The 22396-nt window shown below is 36.5% G+C and overlaps 1 protein-coding gene across 9 annotated transcripts in view; it reads right to left on the bottom strand.

Moving 5' to 3' along the window:
* The window catches only part of TTBK2 (tau tubulin kinase 2), a 141037-nt gene that overhangs the window by 46117 nt on the left and 72524 nt on the right, over nucleotides 1–22396 (bottom strand). For all 9 annotated transcript variants that reach the window (XR_004625697.1, XM_011227577.3, XM_034661069.1 and 6 more), the window contains 3 exons: nucleotides 17737–17877; nucleotides 16159–16263; nucleotides 3528–3593 (listed from right to left, as the gene is read on the bottom strand). Coding sequence is in view for 8 of the 9 variants with exons in the window: in XM_011227577.3 (XP_011225879.1) it covers nucleotides 3528–3593; nucleotides 16159–16263; nucleotides 17737–17877 (312 nt within the window). In the remaining variant the exon portion in view is untranslated. The remainder of the gene's footprint in view (nucleotides 1–3527; nucleotides 3594–16158; nucleotides 16264–17736; nucleotides 17878–22396) is intronic.

Raw genomic sequence — 22396 nt, 5'->3', positions numbered from 1 at the left:
CATTTCACCTTATTAGGCTTAAAAATTTTAATGTATTTCCCATAAAATCTTCTGGTAAATATATCTACATAGCTATATAACAATCTATATAACAGAATGGATATAATGAAATACTTTTTTGCTACAAAGAACACCCCAAAACCCAGAAATGCTGGAAATGTAATTAACAGCCCGTTAATTAGGGGAAGGGTGAAACTGCATTTAGGGGGTATGGAGTTTCAGTGTTGCAAAATGAAAAAGTTCTAGAAAAGTTCTACTTTGTTGCACACTAATGTGAATATACTTAACACTACTGAACTGTGCACTTAAAAATGGTTAATGTGGATGGTAGCAACATTGGTGAGCATAGCATAACATAGAGTTGTTGCATCACTGCTGTATACCTGAAACTAATAACGTAACACTGTGTGCCAACTATACTACAAGAAAAAAAAAAAAAAGGAAATGGTTAACATGGTAAATTTAATGTGATATGCTTTTTACCACAATAAAAAAAATGGCAAATTCTAGGAGCCAAAATTAAAAGAAAGCTGGAAACAAGAGAAGCAAGCTGATGCTGAAGCTTTGGTTTTAGGGGCACCTGTTACAGATCTTGTCAACCAGGGATTTAACAGTCAGGAAGACAGGAAGAAGACAGGTGTAAAAGTACTCAGCCTACACAAGACAGGAGTTGTAACTGAGACACCTCCCTTTAGGCCCTCACCAAATAGCTAGGACTTTCAAAGGGCTATCTTTAGCGCAATATTTGGTATGCACATTACACTGCAATATATATATCTATATATATAGATAGATATATATATATATATTTTTTTTTTTGGTAAAATTTAACCACTAACAAAGGGATAAAGTAAGTGGTTAAAAAAAAAATTGCCAAGGGGTGCCTGGGTGTCTCAGTCGTTAAGCGTCTGCCTTTGGTTCAGGTCATGATCCCAGGGTCCTGGGATCTAGCCGCATCGGGCTCCCTGCTCAGCGGGAAGCCTCCTTCTCCCTCTCCCACTCCCCCTGGTGGTGTTCCCTCTCTCACTGTGTCTCTCTGTCAAATAAATAAATCTTAAAAAAAAATTGGGGGTTTAAATTTACACCACTTATGTAGTCTGGGAAACCAAATCCAGAAATTGTTTTCTGGGTGGTCCTGTCCTCTAGTGATGACAGATGCAAATGAAAATCCTCTCAAGATAAAAGCACCTTTAAATTCAGGCCTCACAGAATTCCTATAGATAAAGGCCCACAAAATATAAGCTCATTATTCAAAAGCATAAAATACATTAGGAAGCAGGCTATCAAAAGCTAGTGACAAAAGAAATTATACAGCAGAATTAGATATCCAAGAATTTCAGATATGGAATTACAGGATAAGGAATACAAAATTAAAATATTTAAAATGCTTAAGTAAAAAAATGGAATCAAAGTCATGAGGTAGGAACCATATCCTATCTAAAAAAATAAAGAGGCCAGTTTGATTTCAAAAAGGACCAAAAAGAACATCTAGAAATTAAAAACTCAATGGATAGATTAGAAAGCTGATCAAAAACAGCAAAAAAAAAAATTAATGAACTAGAAGACAGATCTGAAGAAATTATCTAGAACACAACACAGAGACACAAAGAGAAAATGTGAGAGTGAACTTAAGAGGCATGGCAGATAAAACCAGATCAAACATACATAAATTGGCGATATGAAAAAAGAGGTATAGAAAGAAAGGGAAAGAGGTAATATTTAAAGAAGAAATGTCCAAGAATCTTCCAGAATCTATGAGAGACATGAATGTTCAGATTTAGGAAGCACAACAAATCCCAAACTGAATAATTATAAAGAAATTCACATCTAGGCACATTCGAACTTATGTGTAGAACAGCAAAGACAAAGAGCAGATATCTAAAACAGTCAAAAAAAAAAAAAGGACAAATTAAATACAAAATAACAAATGCACAAAGATCTTTTCAATAGCAACCACAGACCAGAAGACAGAATTTCTTCAAATTATTGAGATAAAAAAATATTAATAAAGGACTGAAATGTAGGACAACAATTAGTAAACAAAGCTCAAGTATTCTGAAAAGTCCTATATTGTCTAGGAATTAGTCTTGTTAAAAATTTAAGATTAAGGTACCAAAAAAAATTGAATCGGAGTGTATTTTTGTTTTTAACTTATGGAGACTTCTTCTAAAAGTAAAAATACATAATCTCTTTCTACTAGATATTTTGGAAATGCTTATATAGCTATTACGATCTCTAGAAATGTTTATGCTTATCTCAGAAAGAGTGTCCTATCTCAGATTCCAATATTGACCAAATTTTTAAATAGAATTAATTAGAAAGCCTAGTAATTCTAAAGGTTTTAAAGAATGTATCTGGAAAATAAGAGTACTTTCTCTTCAAGACGGAACAAATGACTAGATGTCATAAATTTTTTTTAAGTTTGTTTATTTATTTTTTAGTAATCTCTACATTCAATGTGAGGCCCAAACTCACAAACCTGAGATCAAGTCGCATGCTCTTCTGACTAAGCCAGCCAGGCAGGCACCCTGACCGGATGCCATAAATTACTATAACACTGAATCAAACCAAATGAGCTGAAATGCTTGGCAGAGTGCTACATTATACACTGATAAAAATACTTTTCCTATTTTCAATTTATAATCATAGCATTAGAAACCAAATTAACTTCAGCATAACATACAAGAATACTCTTCCTACTAAAGTTAGCCTTAGTCAAATTTTCATTAAGGTAATTTTGGCTTCACAGAACAAGAATAAGGTAACACAATATCAAGAAAAGATTTCTCTTTATTTTATCAAGGAATCACATGTTAAATTTCTCACCTCCAACCAGACAAGTTCAAGGATTGAGAATCCATAAAATACCCACCATTCCTACTCATAATTAAGGTTCAGAATGAGGGAAAAAAAATCAGGGAAGAACAAAAGGAGGAAAGTAAAAAAAAAAAAAAAAAAGAGTGTGAGAGAGAGACTTTAAAAATTTAACCTAAAAGGTATAATATATAAAGATGAAAATTTAAAAGTAGTTTGTACTTGAGATCTCCATGAAAAGAAAAGGTTTAATGGAAAGGGGATATCACAGATTAGATGCATACTACAGATAAAAATGATGACCCCTATATTTCATTAGGTATCGAAAGTATGATATTCCCAAATAACTTCTTCAGATTAGAATGTAGATGTCTTATTTCTTCAAAATTCTACATTAAATTTGTTCATACTTATACCTAATTAAGGACACAAGGTTCCCTGCACACGCGTGCGCGCGCGCGCGCACACACACACACACACACACACACACATACATACACAGCTACTATCTTTTTTGGTAAATACAACTTCACTTTTTACGTAGCTGTGCACATCTATTATCTACTATACATACTACGGTACATTAGTGTTACTAACACCTTACCCTCCGCTCCCAAGCACCATCCACACTTGTGTAGTCTAATGTAAAAAGGTCAATCTGATTCAAGTAATCAGCATGCTTATGTAGATATGACTCTAGTTCAGATACCTACCCTGTTTCGATGAGCATTGATTGATGCATAACGAACTGTCCCTCGAAAGCCTGCCACAGCTCGAGGCTACAACAGAACCAAGCAGAGTAATAAAATGAGCTTCAAATAGTAAAAGACTCAGCACACTTGAGCCCATGAAGTAGACAGGAGAAACATGCATTATTGTCACAATAAAATACTACTTAAATTTCTAAATTTTTACTGTGAAATTACAGAAAATCAGAGAATATCTCTAAATCATATGTTAAAAACTATTAACAATTATCAGTGAGTCCCATTTTTTGTACCTACATTTTAAAATAAAATGGCATTTATTTTATGTAATGTACAAATTCTGTACATTAGAAAACACTAAATGCTTTCATATATCCAGAATCATGCCAAGCATTGCAGTATATACACTAATGTTCAGGCTCTGGTTACAACTACAGTAAGACCATAAGGAGTCTCTAAGTAAAGATGCTAACCTCTCTTCACATCTTGGCTATTTCACTCAAACTCAATTTGAAGATGATGGCAACTTATATCTCTCCCTATACGCACAATTCATATATTCATAAATCAAGTTATTGGGTAACTACTACATGCTAGGTACTGAAATAAATCCAAACACGAATAATGCGTGATCCCAGTTCTTGGAGAGCTCAACTTAGAATAAAGTCCAAACTCTGCTTATTTGGCCTACAAGACTTCCGTGATTTGGCATTGGCCTCATTCCAAAACGGATTTACTTATGATTTCTCCTACAACCAACTCTGCATCTAGCTTATTCTGCTCTTCTCTCCAACAGAAAGCCATCTCTTTACACACCTCCAATGGCTAGCTCCCATGCTAAGCCCTCTGCTCAAATGTCACCTCCTCAGAGAAGTACTCCTTAAACATGCTAACCTAAAATACTATCCACCCCCTTCAATGCCACTCCACTCTTTTTTAACTCTGCTTTATTTCTTTTCTCACAATACCTTTCCTTACCCAAAATTAATTTTATTTACACTTTTACTTATTTGTTTATTTCCTATTTTCTTCCATTGAAATATAAATTCTGTGATGGCAAGGTCTTGGTCTTGCTCATTTCACAGACATAGAAACAGGCTCTGAGAGGCAACTAAATTTATCTGAAGACAGAATTAGTAGGTGATCAAACCAAGCATCAACCAAGGTCTTTTGACTTAAAAGCATACACTGTTTCCACTCAACTGCCTCACAAGGACCAAGTCGGTACCCTAAACACTCACGGATGGCACCACAGCTCAATATGAAAACGTGACAAACCTGAAAATGATCACAGCTAATAATTTTCATTAGTAGACTTTTTTCCCCAGTAACTTCTAATGATCTTCAATTAAGATGTATTCTTTTTACAGTCAGAAAAAGACTATAATAAATGTTATTTTAAAAATCTTTAGTTACCGGAATCATTCTAGTCATATGCTATAAGATAAACATTCTATGTGTTCTTCCTTCATTTGATCATTTTTGTAATCTACATGTTATCTGTTCAAATTAGTTTTCTATTTATTTCTTCTTTCATGAAATTCTGTTTTCCCTTTTTAAAAATTTTCATTTCATTTCATTTTTAAGTAAGCTCTGTGCCCAACATGGAGCTTGAACTCACAACCCTGAGATCAACAGTCACATGCTCTACTGACTGAGCCAACCAGCTGCCCTCTCTTCCCTTTTTAATTATTCCTTTTTGTTTTTGTCTTAAGATTTAACTATTTTAAAAATATTCTTTGTATTTAATAACAACTCTCGGTAATCAAAAGTTCTTGTGATATATCTAAATCTCTTTTCTTCTCTTAGCTGCCATTCATTGACAATCAGTCAGTAGATCTCAATATATTCCTAAGACATAACAACTAACAGGAATATCTAATATTCTCAATTTGATGGAACTTTGAGATCAGAGATTTCTTTTCTAGACAAAGAATATATAAGATTATATATGAAAGCCTCCTATCAACACTTTTCACTAAATAACATTTCACTGGTTGTACTTTTATTCATTACCTGACAAGAGCCTTCACTAACAAAAATGTTTTTGTAGCTATTGTGGACAATGCTGCTATGAACATTGGGGTGCATGTGGCCCTACTCCTCACTACGTCTGTATCTTTGGGGTAAATACCCAGTAGTGCAATGGCTGGATCATAGGGTAGCTCAATTTTTAACTTTTAAGGGACCTCCACACTGTTTTCCAGAGTGGCTGTACCAACTTGCATTCCCACCAACAGTGTAAGAGGGATCCCCTTTCTCCACACCCTCTCCAACAACTGTTGTTCCTCGCCTTGTCAATTTTTGCCATTCTAACTGGCGTAAGGTGGTATCTTAGTGTGGTTTTGATTTGAATTTCAAAATAAATGATGGCTCCCGAGATGCCCCTCAACAGATGACTGGATTAAGAAGATGTGGTCACTGGGGCGCCTGGATGGCACAGCGGTTAAGCGTCTGCCTTCGGCTCAGGGCGTGATCCTGGCGTTATGGGATCGAGCCCCACATCAGGCTCTTCCGCTATGAGCCTGCTTCTTCCTCTCCCACTCCCCCTGCTTGTGTTCCCTCTCTCGCTGGCTGTCTCTATCTCTATCGAATAAATAAATAAAATCTTTAAAAAAAAAAAAAAAGAAGATGCGGTCCATATATACAATGGAATATTACTCAGCTATCAGAAAGAACGAATTCTCAACATTTGCTGCAACATGGACGGCACTGGAGGAGATAATGCTAAGTGAAATAAGTCAAGCAGAGAAAGACAATTATCATATGGTTTCTCTCATCTATGGAACATAAGAAACTAGGAAGATCGGTAGGAGAAGAAAGGGATAAAGAAAGGGGGGGTAATCAGAAGGGGGAATGAAGCATGAGAGACTGGACTCCGAGAAACAAACTGAGGGCTTCAGAAGGGAGGGGGGTGGGGGAATGGGATAGACCGGTGATGGGTAGTAAGGAAGGCACATATTGCATGGTGCACTGGGTGTTATACGCAACTAATGAATCATCAAACTTTACATCAAAAACCAGGGATGTACTGTCTGGTGACTAACATAATAAAAAATATTATTATTAAAAAATGTTTTTGTAGCATGTACTTTTGCCCAGTTATTTTCATTCCAGTAACTGTCAGGATAAAAATCTCCAGAGCTATTACCACACTCTGCAGCCTAGTCCACAGTTAATTGGACACCTAGACGTCCCCCCAACCCCCCAATAAATTTGAGCTAAGACAAACCCAGGGGATTCTTTCCAATTAAGAGTACCCCTGACTTTATTTCAGCCACGGAAAGGTTGAACCAGAGAGAAAGAGATCAGCTGTTTAGAAAGATATTGATGTGACTCATCAAAGAAATAATGCCAAGTCAAGAAAATTCAGCCATCTTATATAAAGCAGAGAAGAAAACTCAATCCAACTAGGGAAAATAGCCATATATACAACTAATTCTAATTTAGAGCAGATTATAGTGAATATCATTAGCAAAGTACAATGAGCTATGAAAGCCTAGGAGTGGTAAGGATTAGTTCCATTTGGTGGGAGGGAAAAAGGAAAAGTCCTGCTGAAGAAGAAAGTCTTAAGAATAAGGCAACATTTAATGGAGCCTTAAAATAGGTGATCTCTTGACCATAGAGAAAGCTCTCAGTTTTTCCCCATTGAGAATGATACTAGCTGGGGGTCTTTCACACATGACCTTCATCATGTTGAGGTGTGTTCCATCTATATGTACTTTGTTGAGGGTTTTTATCAAGAATGGATGCTATACATTGTCAAATGCTTTTTCTGCATCTATAGAGAGGATGATATGCTTCTTAGCCCTTCTCCTACTATTTTTAAAGATTTTATTTATTTGAGAGAGAGAGAGCACAAGCAAAGGGAGGGGCAGAGGGAGACAGACAAGCAGACTTCCCACTGAGAGTGGAGCTCAACTCAGGTCTCAAACCCAGGACCCTGAGATTATGACCTGAGCCAAAATCAAGAGTCAGATGCTTAACCAACTGAGCCACCCAGGTGCCCTGTTATTCTTTCTATTATTAATGTGGTGCATCATGTTGATTGATTTGTGAAAATTGAACCACCCCTATAGCTCAAGAATAAATCCCACTTGGAAGTTCCTCAAAAAGTTAAAAAGAGAACTACCCTACAACCCAGTAACTGCCCTACTAGGTATTTACCCAAAGGATACAAAAATACAGATTCAGAGGGGTACATGCACTCAGATGTTTATAGCAGCTTTATCAACAATAGCCAAACTATGGAAAGAGCCCAAATGTCCACTGACCAATGAATGGATAAAGAAGATGTATACACAGTGGTATATTACTCAGCCATCAAAAAGAATGAAATCTTGACATTTGCAACAATGTGGATGGAGCTAGAGTGTATTATGCTAAGTAAAATAAGTCAGTCAGAGAAAGACAAATACCATATGATTTCACTCATACGTGGACTTTAAGAAACAAAACAGATCAACATATGGGATGGGGGGGAAAAGGGAAACAAACCATAAGAGACTTCTAAAAAAAATATTATATTTATTTAAGAGAGAGAAAGAGGGGGAGAGAGAGAGAGAGAGAGAGAGAGAGAGCAAGCCTGCACCAGTGGGGGAAGGGAGAGAGGGAGAGACAAAGAATCTCAGGCAGACTCCACACCGAGCATGAAGCCAGATGTGGAGCTCGATCCCACAACCCCAGCACCATGACCTGAGCCGAAACCAAGAGTCAGACGGTCAACTGACTGAGCCACCCAGGCACCCCAACCATAAGAAACTCTTAACAATATAGAACAAATGGAGGGTTGATGGAGGGAGGTGGGTGAGGGATGGTCTAGATGGGTGATGGGTATTAAGGAGGGCACCTGTTATGATGAGCACTGGGTGTTGTATGTAAGTGATGAACCACTGAATTCTACTCCTAAAATCAATACTGTATGCTGATATGTACTGTAGGTTAACTAACTAGAATTTAAATAAAAAATTTGAAAAAGAAAAAAAATAGATGGTCTCTTGAAACCTCCCTAACTGATGGCAATTTGGCAATATCTATCAAAATTACAAATGCACATATTCTTTTTGACAAAGCCATTTCACTTCTGGATATTTATCTCACAGATACACTTGCATATGTGCAAAAATAATGGATATAACACATTCACTCACTAAATTAATGTTTGTGATAGCAAATGACTGAAAGTAGCCCATATGTTCATAAATATTCTCATAAATAGACTGGTTAAATAAATTACAATACATCCTTAAAATGGAATACACTTTGCAACTGCAAAAAAGAATGAAGAAGCTCTATATCCTGACATGAAAAGATCTCCTAGATACACTGTGGGAAAAAAGACAAGTGCAGAATGTACATCATGCTAACTTTTGAATCAAAGAGAGAAAAATGAAACTATACATGCATATGTATTATATATGCAAAAAGAAATTCTGGAAGAAACTTTAAAGAAATAACAACAATACAGCTACCTAAAGGTTGGAGGAAGGCATAAGAGCAGTATGGAAAATGAGTGGATTTGGGATAGCTGGGGTGAAATACAGATTTGTTTCACTGCTTACCTTTTAATTTTTTTCAAGTCAGGTTTATTAAGGTAAAATTTACACACAGTAAAATTCATACTTTAGGTATACACAGTTCTGTGAGTTTTAACAAAGATATATAGTCATGTAACTACCACTGCAATCAAGATATAGAGTATTTCTATCACCCCAAGAGTTCTCTTAAAGCCCTATGTAGTCAATCCCTTCCCCTCCACTCCCAGTCTCTGGCAACCTCTGATTTCTGTCCCTCAAAAGAGTTCAGAATTGTGTTTTTAGGTTTATTGCTGTGTAGTGATGTCTCATGTGGTTTTAATTTGCATTTATCCGATAACTAAAGATATTCTCCATTTGCTAATACACTTATTTGCCATCTGCAGCATCTCTTCTTTGATGAAATGCCTATACAAATCTTTTGCTCATGTTTATTCGTTTGTTTTATTATTGAGTTGTAAGAATTGTTTATAGATTCTGGGGCGCCTGGGTGGCACAGTGGTTAAGCGTCTGCCTTCAGCTCAGGGCGTGGTCCCGGCGTTATGGGATTGAGCCCCACGTCAGGCTCTTCTGCTATGAGCCTGCTTCTTCCTCTCCCACTCCCCCTGCTTGTGTTCCCTCTCTCGCTGGCTGTCTCTATCTCTATCGAATAAATAAATAAAATCTTTAAAAAAAAAAAAAGAATTGTTTATAGATTCTGGATATAAGTCCTTTATCAGATGGGTGTTTTGAAATATTTTTTTCCCAATCTGTGATTTGCCTTTTCACTTGCTGAATAGTGTCTTTCAAAGAAGTGTTTAACTTTGATGAATTTTTACATTCTTATTTTCGCACTATATAAAGGCATTATCTCTTCAAAAATATTTAAAAACATCTTTAAAGAAAAAAAGTGAGAGTGGTTATCAACCTAAAAGCACATTTTATTAAAGTAAATACCAGATATTTAAGTGAAAATGAAAAAGAAAAAATAAATTGGACCTTGAAAAACCTTTTGAAAGAGGGGCGCCTGGGTGGTTCAGTTGGTTGAGTGTCCAACTCTTGTTTTCAGCTCAGGTCATGATCTCAGGGTTATGAGACCAAGCCCCGACTCCATGCTCAGCAGGAGTCTGCCTGAGATTCTCTCTCCCACTCCCTCTGCCCCCCCCCACTCATGCTCGCTCTCTCTCAAATAAATAAATCTTTAAAATGAAAACTGAAAGAATTATAACAGGAAGAAGGAAAAGCATTTTAAGTAAAAAGAACACTGTGTGCAATGCAAAATGGGAGGAAAGTACTGTGTGTGTGTGTTAAGGGAAGTGTTTGATATGGCCGGAGCAAATGGAGAGAGAAAATAATGGAAAAGTAGGTTGGAATCAGGTTAAGTGAGGATGGCCTTGAATGTCATATTAAGGTGTTTGTTTTATAACATTCAGGGAAATGGAGTTCGTCAAAAATTTTTAAGTAGGAAAGTGACATGATAGAGAAAGCGCTTGGGATGTTTATTCTTCTGGAGGTAAAAAGAAGAGAATGGAAGGAGGATGTAGGGAGACAAAGGAGGAAACTCTTAATAATCCAAATGGGAAGCCACAAGACTACTACAAAGACTACTGATGAATGTCAGAGACAAAATGAGCTCCCAGGAGAATAAATCTAGCAGGAGAAGGGAAGGACTATAAGCATGAGTCCAGGCCTCCTGCTAACCAAAGGGAGGGGCTCTGGAAAGGGGCAGAAAGCATGGAGAACTATGTAATACAGCCCCCAATGGAAATAAGAAAATAGCTGAAGTTGTAGAATGGTAACAGAGAAAAAGACTTCTAAAAGTTTTGTCAAGTAGGTCACTACAACCTTAGGCACTGGAAGTTTCAGCTGAACGGTAAGAAGAAGCAGCAGGAGAAAACATGGCATTGCAAGAGCTGGGACACACAGGGCCAATGTGAGATGCCAGCTGAAGGGGTAAGGAAACTAGGGCATGCTTTAGACCAGGAGAACAAAATAATGAACATAAAGATTGAAATCATCAAGCAAACATAAGCTCAACTCTGAAACCGTATAGAACAGAGAACTGTAAATATATACAGCTCAGGGCTCCTTTGTACCTCACATCCCTATTTATTGTGACTAATACATCTTAAAGGTAAATAGTAGAATCCCTCAAAACTAACCACATAAACAACTCACTAGTAGTGTAACAGAGACTATCCATCATTCCCTTTGTAATGCATTCTGACTGACGGTCCTATACTAAGGAAACTAATACTAAGTTTAGTAAATACATTTACATCTTCGACCTCCAGCACCATTCTCCACTCTCAGCAAAAGGCCTTACCTTCTCTAAGAAAATAAAAGCCATGAGAGAACTTCAACTTCCCACTACCAAGTCTAAATGCTTACCTGTATCTGTTGTCCACTATTCTGCCTTTTCTCAGTAATAAATGGAAGAAGTGTTCTTGCTCTTAGAGAATGGGCTAACCTCATCATTTGTGCTCAGGTTCCTTCCCTTGGCTATGCAAGAATATGGCTCCTAGAATTGTTCCTGCTCTGTCCTACATTACCAATTTTTTTCACGTCTCCTGGAGCATTACCATCAGTACACAAGCATGCTGTAATAACTGCCATTTAAAAAAATAAGAAGGAAGAAATAAAAGTAAGGAATGAAGGATTTTACTTCCCTTTCAACTATTTCTCTGTTTTACCAATCTTCTTTAAAATAAAACAGCTCTCGATTGGTTAAATGTCCAACTCTTGATTTTGGCTCAGGTCATGATCAGCACGGCGTCCTCTGTGCTCAGCATGGAGTCTGCTTGTCCGTCTTCCCTCTGCTCCTCCCCCCACACTCTCTCTCTCTCTAAAATAAATAAATAAAATCTTTAAAATAAAATAAAATAAAATAAACTACAAAGAGCTCTCGGGGCGCCCTGGGTGGCTCAGTCCATTGAGCATCCACTGAAATACATTCCTTTCTTGTTTCACCACTACTTGTCTCTCTGCCTGGATTTTCTCAGTGGCAAGTAGTCGAATCTCATTTACTTGGGACCCCCAAAGCCAGGTACTCTTGCACCCCTGTTCCCTGGCTATACCCCCACCCACAATCAAATGATTTTTAAATTTATATTATTTCCAGTCCTGATTTCTCTTTTGAGCTACATATTACTATATCAAATCACCTTCTTGTTATTTCCATCTGGAATCTTAGAAGCACCTCAAACTTAAGTTCTAGAAAATAGAACCTTGTTTTTCCCTTATCAAATCCACTCTTCATCCTTCTTCCCCATCATGGTTAATGGCATGACCATTCATTCAGGACAAAAATTTGGAAGTCAATCTTGACTCTTCTTTTTCCTTGACATCCTAATATTAACAAATCCAAAAGGAAGTCTTGTTAAGTCTATCTTTAAAATATATCCTAAATATGACCATTTCTCACCACCTTCATTGGAGCACCCTAATGCCCTAGGTCCCAGTCACCATCCATGATCCTTAGCCTTCTCACTTGTAACTTTTTGATTCCACTCTTGCTCTCATTAGTCTCTTCGAAGCAAGAGTGACTTTAAAAAAAACAAAAACAAAAAACACATGTTCTAAAAATTGAAAAACTGTTATTTGGAATAGAAGGAGGATTCCAGAAATATATTCAAATATAACAAACTACACAGACCCTAAGTTCTTTTCTGCATGGCTACTAATTTACACAAGAATACTGATAAAACTGAAGATAGTCTCCCTACAATTTCTAGGCACTGAAATTCTCCTATGGCTATGCTTTAAATATAATCTACTTCTGTATATAATTCCATTATGTAATCAGTTTATTGACAGATCATGTACCAGATTATGCAAGAACCCTGCTCAAAATTTTCCAAAGGCTTCCTATCATATTTAGAATAAAATCTCTTTGCAAAACCATACACAATCTAGGACGAACCAACCTCTTAACACCTTCTCTCTCCACTCAACTCCTCATCGTGCTCTGCTATGTTGTGCTATAGCCACCGTGGCCTCCCTGCTTTTTCTTGAACACAAATTTACTATGCCTCAGGGCCTCTGAACTTGCTATTCCCTTTGCCTGGAACACTCTCCTTCCAGATATTCACATGGCTTGTTTTCATATTTCATTCAATTCTCAACTCAATACCTCCTCAGAGGTCTTTTTAACTAATACTTCTTAAATAGTCTCTCTCTCTCTCTCTTTTTTTTTTGGTACTAAAATAGTCTGCTGTTCTCACTGCCCATCACTCTTTATGTCGATACACTGCTTTGTGTTTATTCATAGCATATACCACTACCTAAAATTATGTACTTATTTTTTATCTGTCTTCTCCAATAAAATATAGCCTCCACAAGAGCCTCACTTTGGTCTGCTTGTTCACCACTATAGTCCCAGCATCTAGACCCATGCCTCACACATATTATGTGCTCATTAAGTATCTGTTATGTGTGTGAATAAACAATAACCTGGTAATAGTCTAAAAACTTAAAAAAAAAAGATATCTGGAAAAGAAATGGGATTCCAGAAATATATTCAAATCCAGCAAGCTACACAGAACCGAATTCCTTACCTGCTTTGCTATCTATTAATGCAAGACCTTCACTAGAATCAAAAAGATGCTCTCATAATTTTTAGGCACCTAAATTCTCATGTGCCCATATTTTAAATATAATTTACATTGATGTAGACAACTCTATTATTATATACTTAGCTCGCTCAAAATCAGTATTTCAACTTCTGTGCAACTAATTTGCTAGAAAATGAAAATCACAATCAGTACCAAGTTAAAACAAAACAAAAGATAAAAAGGAGACATTAGAAGAACTGAACTGTAGGTATGACAATGTAAGGAGCTCCACTGACCTGATCCCCAGTAAAACTGGTAAAAAATTATCTTAAAAAACTAAAGCTCCTGGAAACGGTCCTGAGGGCAAATAACAAATCAAGACACATCTGTACAAGAAAACTGAAAATTCTGTGGTACATGAACCCAAACCATTCCCTCCCTCCTCTCTTCCAGAGCAGAGAGAGTGGCTCCATTCCAAACTGTTGCAACCAAGGACACAGGGCTCCCTTATTCCCCAGTTCCCAGCTGGAGGGCTTTCTCCCCAGAGAAGCAGGACATCATTCTGAGGTTCTTCTAGCTCTCTGTTGCTTAGGAGGCTATGTCTTGGGTTAGTGTGGGTAGAGAAGTATACGTTCCTTTCTTGCACCCAGCCCAGCCTCCACTCATGGAATGGAGGCTCTACCTTGGGTATATGTTGACAATACTGGGGGCCCAAGAGCCCTTCCCCTGGCTCAGGAGTCAGTGCTTCCATGCCTGGAGAGACAAACTGAGAGATCTCAACCTACTGTTCCATCTCAGCTCCTTAAAGATGTCATGAAGAAGCTTACCACAGTCCTCGGCCCAACTTTAGAGCCCTGGCTCAGAGATTTTGCAAGAGAAAGGGGGCAAGAGAAAGGCCTTTAAAAAATACACCTCCTAATCTCTTCCCAAAGGAAATTACCTTGTTTGCAAGAGTAAAGTTTAAACTTAAAGCATTTCTCAAAAATAGGGCAGGTTATGGTATAGGGAATTGGAAGGAGATTTGTGGATCTAATGAAGATAAAGCCAAAACTACAGATGACCAGGTAAAAGAGAACAAGCGGAATAGGACATCTGGAAGGAAGCCTCCTGAGGTCAGACAAATCCACTCTGACCTCAGAAATTGAATTAGACTAGTTTGTCCAGGAATTTACGGCCCAGGGCACTACTAGAAACCACAGAACAATCAGCCAGCAATTAGTGGAGTTTAAAAACTGGGTATGGTCAGGGAAGGAGTAGAAGAGAGCCCTACCAGTACAAGTGTCATTCCAGAATGACTGTAGCCAGACTGCCCCAGGAGCAACAACAGAGACCTAATACTATGTTGTGGAGGGGAAGGGGAGGGTGACAGGGGGAAGAGCCTTCACTGAAACAAAGCCAGTTCAGTCCCTAAACAAATAAACAAGCAAATAACAATAACAAGCCCTGGAAAAGAGGACCAGTATCTAAAACTGCTATATTATTTAAAATGTCCACGGGGCGCCTGGGTGGCACAGTCATTAAGCGTCTGCCTTCGGCTCAGGGCGTGATCCCAGCGTTCTGGGATCGAGCCCCACATCAGGCTCCTCTGCTGGGAGCCTGCTTCTTCCTCTCCCACTCCTCCTGCTTGTGTTCCCTCTCTCACTGGCTGTCTCTCTCTCTCTGTCAAATGAATAAATAAAATCTATAAAAAATAAAATAAAAATAAAATGTCCAGTTTCCAACAAAAAAATCACAAGGAATCAAAGAAACAGGAAAGTATGACCCACACATTTGCGGGTGGGGAGAGGCACAGAAACCACCTGTGACAAAAAACCACCTAAGACAAAAAGATTTCAGAGTCGCCATTATAAATATGTTCACAGAACCAGGAGCTTGATTAAAGACGTAAGGAAAGCATGATGACATCGTATCAGAGAATATCAATTAAGAGAAAAATTTTTAAAAGAACAAAATGGAAATTCTGGATACGAAATGTACAACAATGAAAATAGAATTATAGGACATAGAAAGAGCCTCAGACTGCAAAAAAGACCCTTGATCCTAAAGGGCCAATGTGTGTTCTTACTACAAATCCACTCTAAGTCTTGTCTAATGTACTTTTTTTAAAAAAGATTTTATGTATTTATTTGACAGAAAGCAAGCAAAAGAGCACAAGCAGGAGGAGCAGCAGAGGGAGAGGGAGAAGCAGGCTCCTTGTTGAGCAGGGGGTCTGATGCGGGGCTCAATCCCAGGACCTTGAGATCATGACGGGAGCCGAAGGCAGATGTTCAACTGACTGAGCCACCCAGGTGCCCCTAATGTACTTTTTTTTTTTTAAAGCCACAACTTTCAATAATAAAATCAATGAACTCTATCCTATAATTTAATCATAAAATTTGTATGCTACTTCTTGGATAACATCTACTCTATACATAATTCATATTTCTTTTTTTTTAATGTTTTTTTATCATATTATGTTAGTTACCATACAGTACATCCCTGGTTTTTGATGTAAAGTTCTTTTTTTAAAAAGTGATACTATAAATAACAGGTTAATTCTCAAATATTTAATAATAATATGAAAAATCTTACTGGTCTGACGTCACCACAGGAATTGGTAAATTGTCGAGCCAAGCCAAAATCAAGCATGTAACATTTCCTACATGTACTAGGAAAGCGACCCATGGCGAAGTTCGACTAGAAAAGCAAAGAAGAAAAATATACATATTCTTATAATACTAAATCCTTACATCTATCCTTCCTATATTTTAATTCTTTTATTTAAGATCTATATAATACATATGTCTCAAATACACTATTCTAATCCATGATGTTTACTGGATATTAATACATAATCTCATTGTGGGTTCTATTAATGCTCAGGAGCAGGCACCTTTGAGGAACAAAGAATTTAAGTGATGGTACAAAGTTACATACAACACTGACTTAAGTGGAACTCTATGTTCCTTGAAATTCTAGTCTAAGTCAGTGCTTTTTAAAGACAGCCCAATTCTTCCTTTTTTAAAATGGGAGGAACTAGGAGTGAGCATAATTGAATACATAGCTAGAAATTTAAACGAATTTCCTATAAGCATCATAAAGCTGAATTTCACTAAGCATAAAAATTAAAATTCAATTTAAGAAAACATTTCAAAGCAGACTTACAGAAAATACACTTTGCATTCTTCCCTTAAAAAAATAAATGTAATGTTAAATGAGCACAGACTTGCAAAGATGGTATGTAAAAAGGGAATTTGTAAAGGAAAAAGCAAAATTGCTACAGAATTGTTAGCTTTTATTTTAAAATACTGTTCTACTTAGGGAGCTTTCAGATGAAAATGGAAAGTCTTCAGTCACCACGCTTCTGAAGTAGTGATGTTTAGTTTGGCATAGAATTAAGAGCAAGAGAAATCTACATTACATTAAGTCTGACTCTACTAACGTTAATTTTAGTTGGCATTTTCATGTAAACTATTCTAATTTTAGAAATCCTGTAGCAACAGATGGGTGTAATATTCAACTGCACTAACCAACACATGATATATTTATAGTAAATACAGTATATCAGAAATGGATCATTCATCTTGTGAGCAATAAAAAAAACCAAGAAGGAAAAATAAAAGCATATTTCAGTTTTGGAAATGACAATTCCTAAGAAAAAACAAAATAGAAAAAATTCTATATATTGCCACTGTAGCACTCAGAAGAAAAAATAAGGTCTTTCATAATTGATGGTTCCTCATAAGTACAATATGTCACTTGAGAAATAGTTAAGAGAACACAATGCATACATCTAAAAGCAACATATGTATACATTTTTACCCAGTATCAGGAAAAAGAAATCTAAAGAATAAATTTCAATTTAGTTGTAAGGCTAAGTAACTAGGAATGTTAACCCACATAATAATAATAGTCAAGCATTAATAATTTTTAATTTGGCTGTGAGCAACATTTTCATTGTATGAGAAAAGCTCTTGAATGTTAAATTGTAGTTTAGAATTTTTTTAAAAAATTAAGAGGCAAGTTACATTTTGCTTCTAGTTACAGAAATTAAAATGTCACCTTGTATTTAATAATAGAAAGCGACATTCGTAATTTACTGTGTCCCATCATCAGATTAAGAGTACAAAGCAAACTCATTTTGTGCTCTGACTTGAAAAGGCCCCTTACCGGTTTGATGTCTCGGTGTAAGAATCCCACAGAATGGATGCTCTCGATAGACTCCAGAATCTGTCTACCCAACCGAAGAGTAGTGCTAATAGTGAATGTGCCCCGGGACTGGCTACGGCGTAGATCTGCCAGATTCCGACCCTGGGGAAACCAAATGAACACTTTCAAATATGGTACTATGTTATAAGAGAAGACTGGGAAATTATTCATTTACCATTAAAAATGTTTTGACAGGGGAACCTGGGTAGCACAGTTGGTTGAGCATCCGACTCTTGGTTTCCACTCGGGTCGTGGTCTTGGGGTTGTGGGACAGAACCCCAGATCGGGCCAATGCTCAGCGGGGAGTCTGCTTGGGATTCCCTCTCTCCTTCTGCCCGTCTCCCTGCTCATGCTCTCTCTCTCTCAAATAAATAAATCTTTTAAAAAATGTTTTGACAGAAAGAGCAAGGATTTTACCCAAATCATGATCCTCTCATTCAAGTGAAGAGATTCCATTAAGATAATACATGAATGTTTCAGACAAATTTAAGAATAACCAGAATTTTTGAACATATCACGTTTTTGAGTCATCGTGTTTTCCTTTGTCTTTCATGCCATAACAAAATATAGTCTTATTTGAAAATATAGAAAATACATGTACCCAGAGCAGTAATTGCTCAATACTGCCCAACATACTACTCCCAAAAGAACGACTTAATTTTTCTGTGTCATGGTTTCCTTATAAAATGAAGCCAATGATACCTACCTCACAATGTTTTGTGAAGATTAAACAAGATCCATGTCAAGTGCTTACCATACTGTCTGGGACACAGTAAGTACTCAATAAATGCTAATTATTATTATTATAAACAAAAATGACATGAAACGAACTCAATTACTTGTAGCAATAGATAAAAGCAATGACTGTATCTAGACTGTGCCAGATGTGTTACATCATGATTGCATTTAATCCTCGGAGTTGCAAATAGATGCTGCAGGTGAAGAAACTGAAGCTCAGAAAGTTTAAATAATGTTAACCTATTAAGATAAAGTCGTTTTTCAAATCTAAACCTGTTTGAATTTGAAGTTTCCCCCCCCCACTTCACAGTGCTGCTCCATCCGCAAAGTTGTTTGCTGCCTAGATAACAAACCAATAATTTGATGAGAAGAGCCGGGCTATAATGCTGCAGTTCTATGGCCCAAAGAATGGAAAACGGCTCCTACATCAGAAGAGAATTTAAATATCCCAATCTCTCTATTCCCAAAATTTTGTAGCGTTTGTTAGGGATTAATACTACTAATACCATCACCTCAACTGAAGACAGCTGATTCACTTCTGAAAAACTAATAAATTCTTAAATTACTTCAGTACCACTTAGAATACTAAAGAGCACTCAAGTAATTGAAGAAGTGAAAAATTACAGGAAAAGTCAGGAGCCCTTCATATTTCATACCTTCTTTAAAAATGCAGTTTTCTCACAGTATAAATTGGCAGTTATCTTTATTACTATTTTTTAATGTTAGGAGAATTTACTGTTCTCTACATCTCAGCAAATGTAAAATAAGTGATAATCTACAACAAAGAATTTTACGATCCCATGAGTAGCTAATAACTTATTAGCATTCCAGTAATTTTTTCTCAAAAATCAATATTTTGATTTCCAAAAATATAACTAAGAAATATTGGAACTTTATTTGTAAACAACTTCCACCATTATAAAAGCTTTTGAAGGAAAATCAATTAATTCAATTTATATTAGTAATAATTCTAAAATTTCAAATCCTTTAACATTTTTTTTATTTTTAAAGATTCTATTTATTTGTCAGAGAGAGAGCGAGAGAGCGCGTGCAAGCACAAGCATGGGGAGCAGCAGGCAAAGGAAGAAGGAGGCTCCCCGCTGAGCAAGGAGCCAGATGCGAAACCAGGATCCTGAGATCATGACCTGAGCTGAAGGTAGACACTTAATCAGACTGAGCCACCCAGGCGTTTCTAAAATTCCAAATCTTTTAAAATGTAAATCTAACGTATCAATTAACAAAATTCAAAAAGATAAAATATAAGGCAAGAGTATGGGGAAAAGTCATTTTGGGGGGGGTTATTAACATGGTAAGAACATGCAGGTTTTATCCACCAAATTATACTTCAGAGTATAAACTAAAAGTAGTTATTATCTGTTACACAGAAAAATCGAAAACAAACTATATCAATAAACGAAACATTAAATAAATTATGGTATACTCATCATACTGACTGGTATGCAGCCACCAAAAAAAATGAATCCTTATTCATAATAACATAGAACAAATATTATTGAATGAAAAAAGCAAATTCATTTTTCTCTAAGTAATTCTATAAATTTAACATGATCTCATTAAAAATGCAAGTGGATTTTACTATTAAAAATGTGAAATACACTTAAAAAAATAACATAATGAACCCTCATATACCTACTCGTCACCAAGAATTAACAATTATCAATTCATAGCCAATCTTGTTTCACCTGTTATCTACTCCCCCTACTCTCCCTGCAATACACATCCTTTCCCTTCCCACACATATATATGCTGGATTATTTTCATGTAAATCCCAACATCATTTCATCTACATACATTAAAAAGCATATAAGAACAAAGAGATAAAAATATAAAAGAAGTTGTTAGCAATCCTATTATCACAAATTTGAACTGAAATATCAACATGAACCATGATCTATTTTCTCTTTTAAAAAATGTGTGTCCTGAACCCATCCATTTGAAATGAATTTAAACCTATGGTCAACCCAGTTGCAAGAGATATCCATAGCCTCTAGTGTTTGCAGTCTCTAAATATCATTTCCCATGAAGAGGAATCAGGGCTTAATGGAGAAATGGCTGCATCCAGCTCTGAAGCATGAAATAGACAGGATGAGTTTGGAACATGGTATTAGACCAGAAAATAAGGATGGTATCAAAGATTGCTGCAGTCTGGTCTTATTAAAATGAATCAGGATCCAACTTGAAAGAAGTCCTGTTGGCCAAAGATGGAGTAATTTGAACACTAAAAAGAGAAACAACTGCAATAATTGAGAAACATAAAATACGTGGAATCATATTTTTTTAAAAAGAAAGAGCTCATCAGTCCTCTTTGGAAAACATTTAGGGAACCAACTCATTATATGAAAAATAGTAAACAGAAGAAAAGAAACAAGTATTAGTCCTGCCCTTCCTGTATAAAATTTATCTCAGGTAACCTAATAGTTGGTGGAGTGCTTTTATGAAGAATTCCAGCTAATAAATTAAGGAAAACTGATAAAATTAGAACAATACATCTGTAACCCCACTGAAGTAATGGATCTAGGCAATGATTACTAATGGGTTGATAAAACCTAGGAGAAAAACCACTGGGGACTTTAAAAAGGATGCATCAGGCTGACTGTCCCTAAATCTCAAGGATCAATCCTAACAATACTAAGCACAGACAATCCAGACATTGCCTACAATGTGATACAAAAGGAAGCATACCACTCCCCTCTGAAGCACTCTGGCTAATTAAAACAAAAGATCTAATCACCAGTTTACAGAAAATACAGGGGATAGAAGAACATGTTAAATAAACGAGGGAGATAATCAGCAAACTCCAGAATACAAGAACTTCATAAGACAAATGACTTCATTTTTATCAATGACAATATGAACGACAACAAATACCTGTAAAAACAAATAATAATAAAGGGAATCTATAAAATAAAAGAGGTTTAAGAATTATATCCACCAAATGCAATGTGTGGAACCCTGTGTGAAACCAGATTCAAGTAATCCAAATATAAAAAAAATAAAAGACATACAATAAGGAAATCTGAAGATTATCTTGATATTTAATGCTATTGTGAAGGAACTACTGTGTACTGTGCTTAAGAGGAGAAAAAAGGAATCTCTAACTCTTAGGAATACACATTCACATATTTCCAGATAAAATATGCCTTCAGTTTGCTTTGAAATAATCTGGGGAGGGAGAAGAGAGGAAAAATACACCGGGAGCAAGACGGGCCATATACTAATAACACCTGAAGCTGGGGGATGAGTACATGGGTGTTCATTACACTATTCTATGTTTGTGTATGTTTAATTTTTTTCATAATAAGAAAACATTTTAAAAATATGGCAGCTCCGATGTCAGGCAATCTAGATCTACATCTGTATGGTTACAAGATTCAAAATATTTTTTTGCCCCCTCTAGGTGATAATGCTTTTCACAAAATATCACCCTTTGGCTATCCTAAAGCTGCTCATATAAAGTCTCAATGGTGAAAGGAAATTTCATGAGACTTGTCCCAGGTCTTGCTGGTAGAAATGAGAAAATAAATAAATAAATAAATAAATAAATAAATAAATAAATAAAACCCATAAGATTTTAAGAGCCACCCAGGCATCCCAGTCCTTAAAATTTTTAAGGCAGGTATTAAACAACTGAATCACCAAGAGGAAAAGAATATTTAAGAATAGTAAATTTAGGGGGCGCCTGGGTGGCTCAGTTGTTAAGCGTCTGCCTTCGGCTCAGGGCGTGATCCCAGCGTTCTGGGATCGAGCCACATCAGGCTCTTCTGCTATGAGCCTGCTTCTCTCCCACTCCCCCTGCTTGTGTTCCCTCTCTCGCTGGCTGTCTCTATCTCTGTCAAATAAATAAATAAAATCTTTAAAAAAA

This window comes from Ailuropoda melanoleuca, chromosome 5 (assembly GCF_002007445.2).
Source record: "Ailuropoda melanoleuca isolate Jingjing chromosome 5, ASM200744v2, whole genome shotgun sequence".
NCBI lineage: Eukaryota > Metazoa > Chordata > Mammalia > Carnivora > Ursidae > Ailuropoda > Ailuropoda melanoleuca.
The sequence above is the reverse complement of the archived record's forward strand: the minus strand, read 5'-3'. Positions and strand labels throughout refer to the sequence as shown.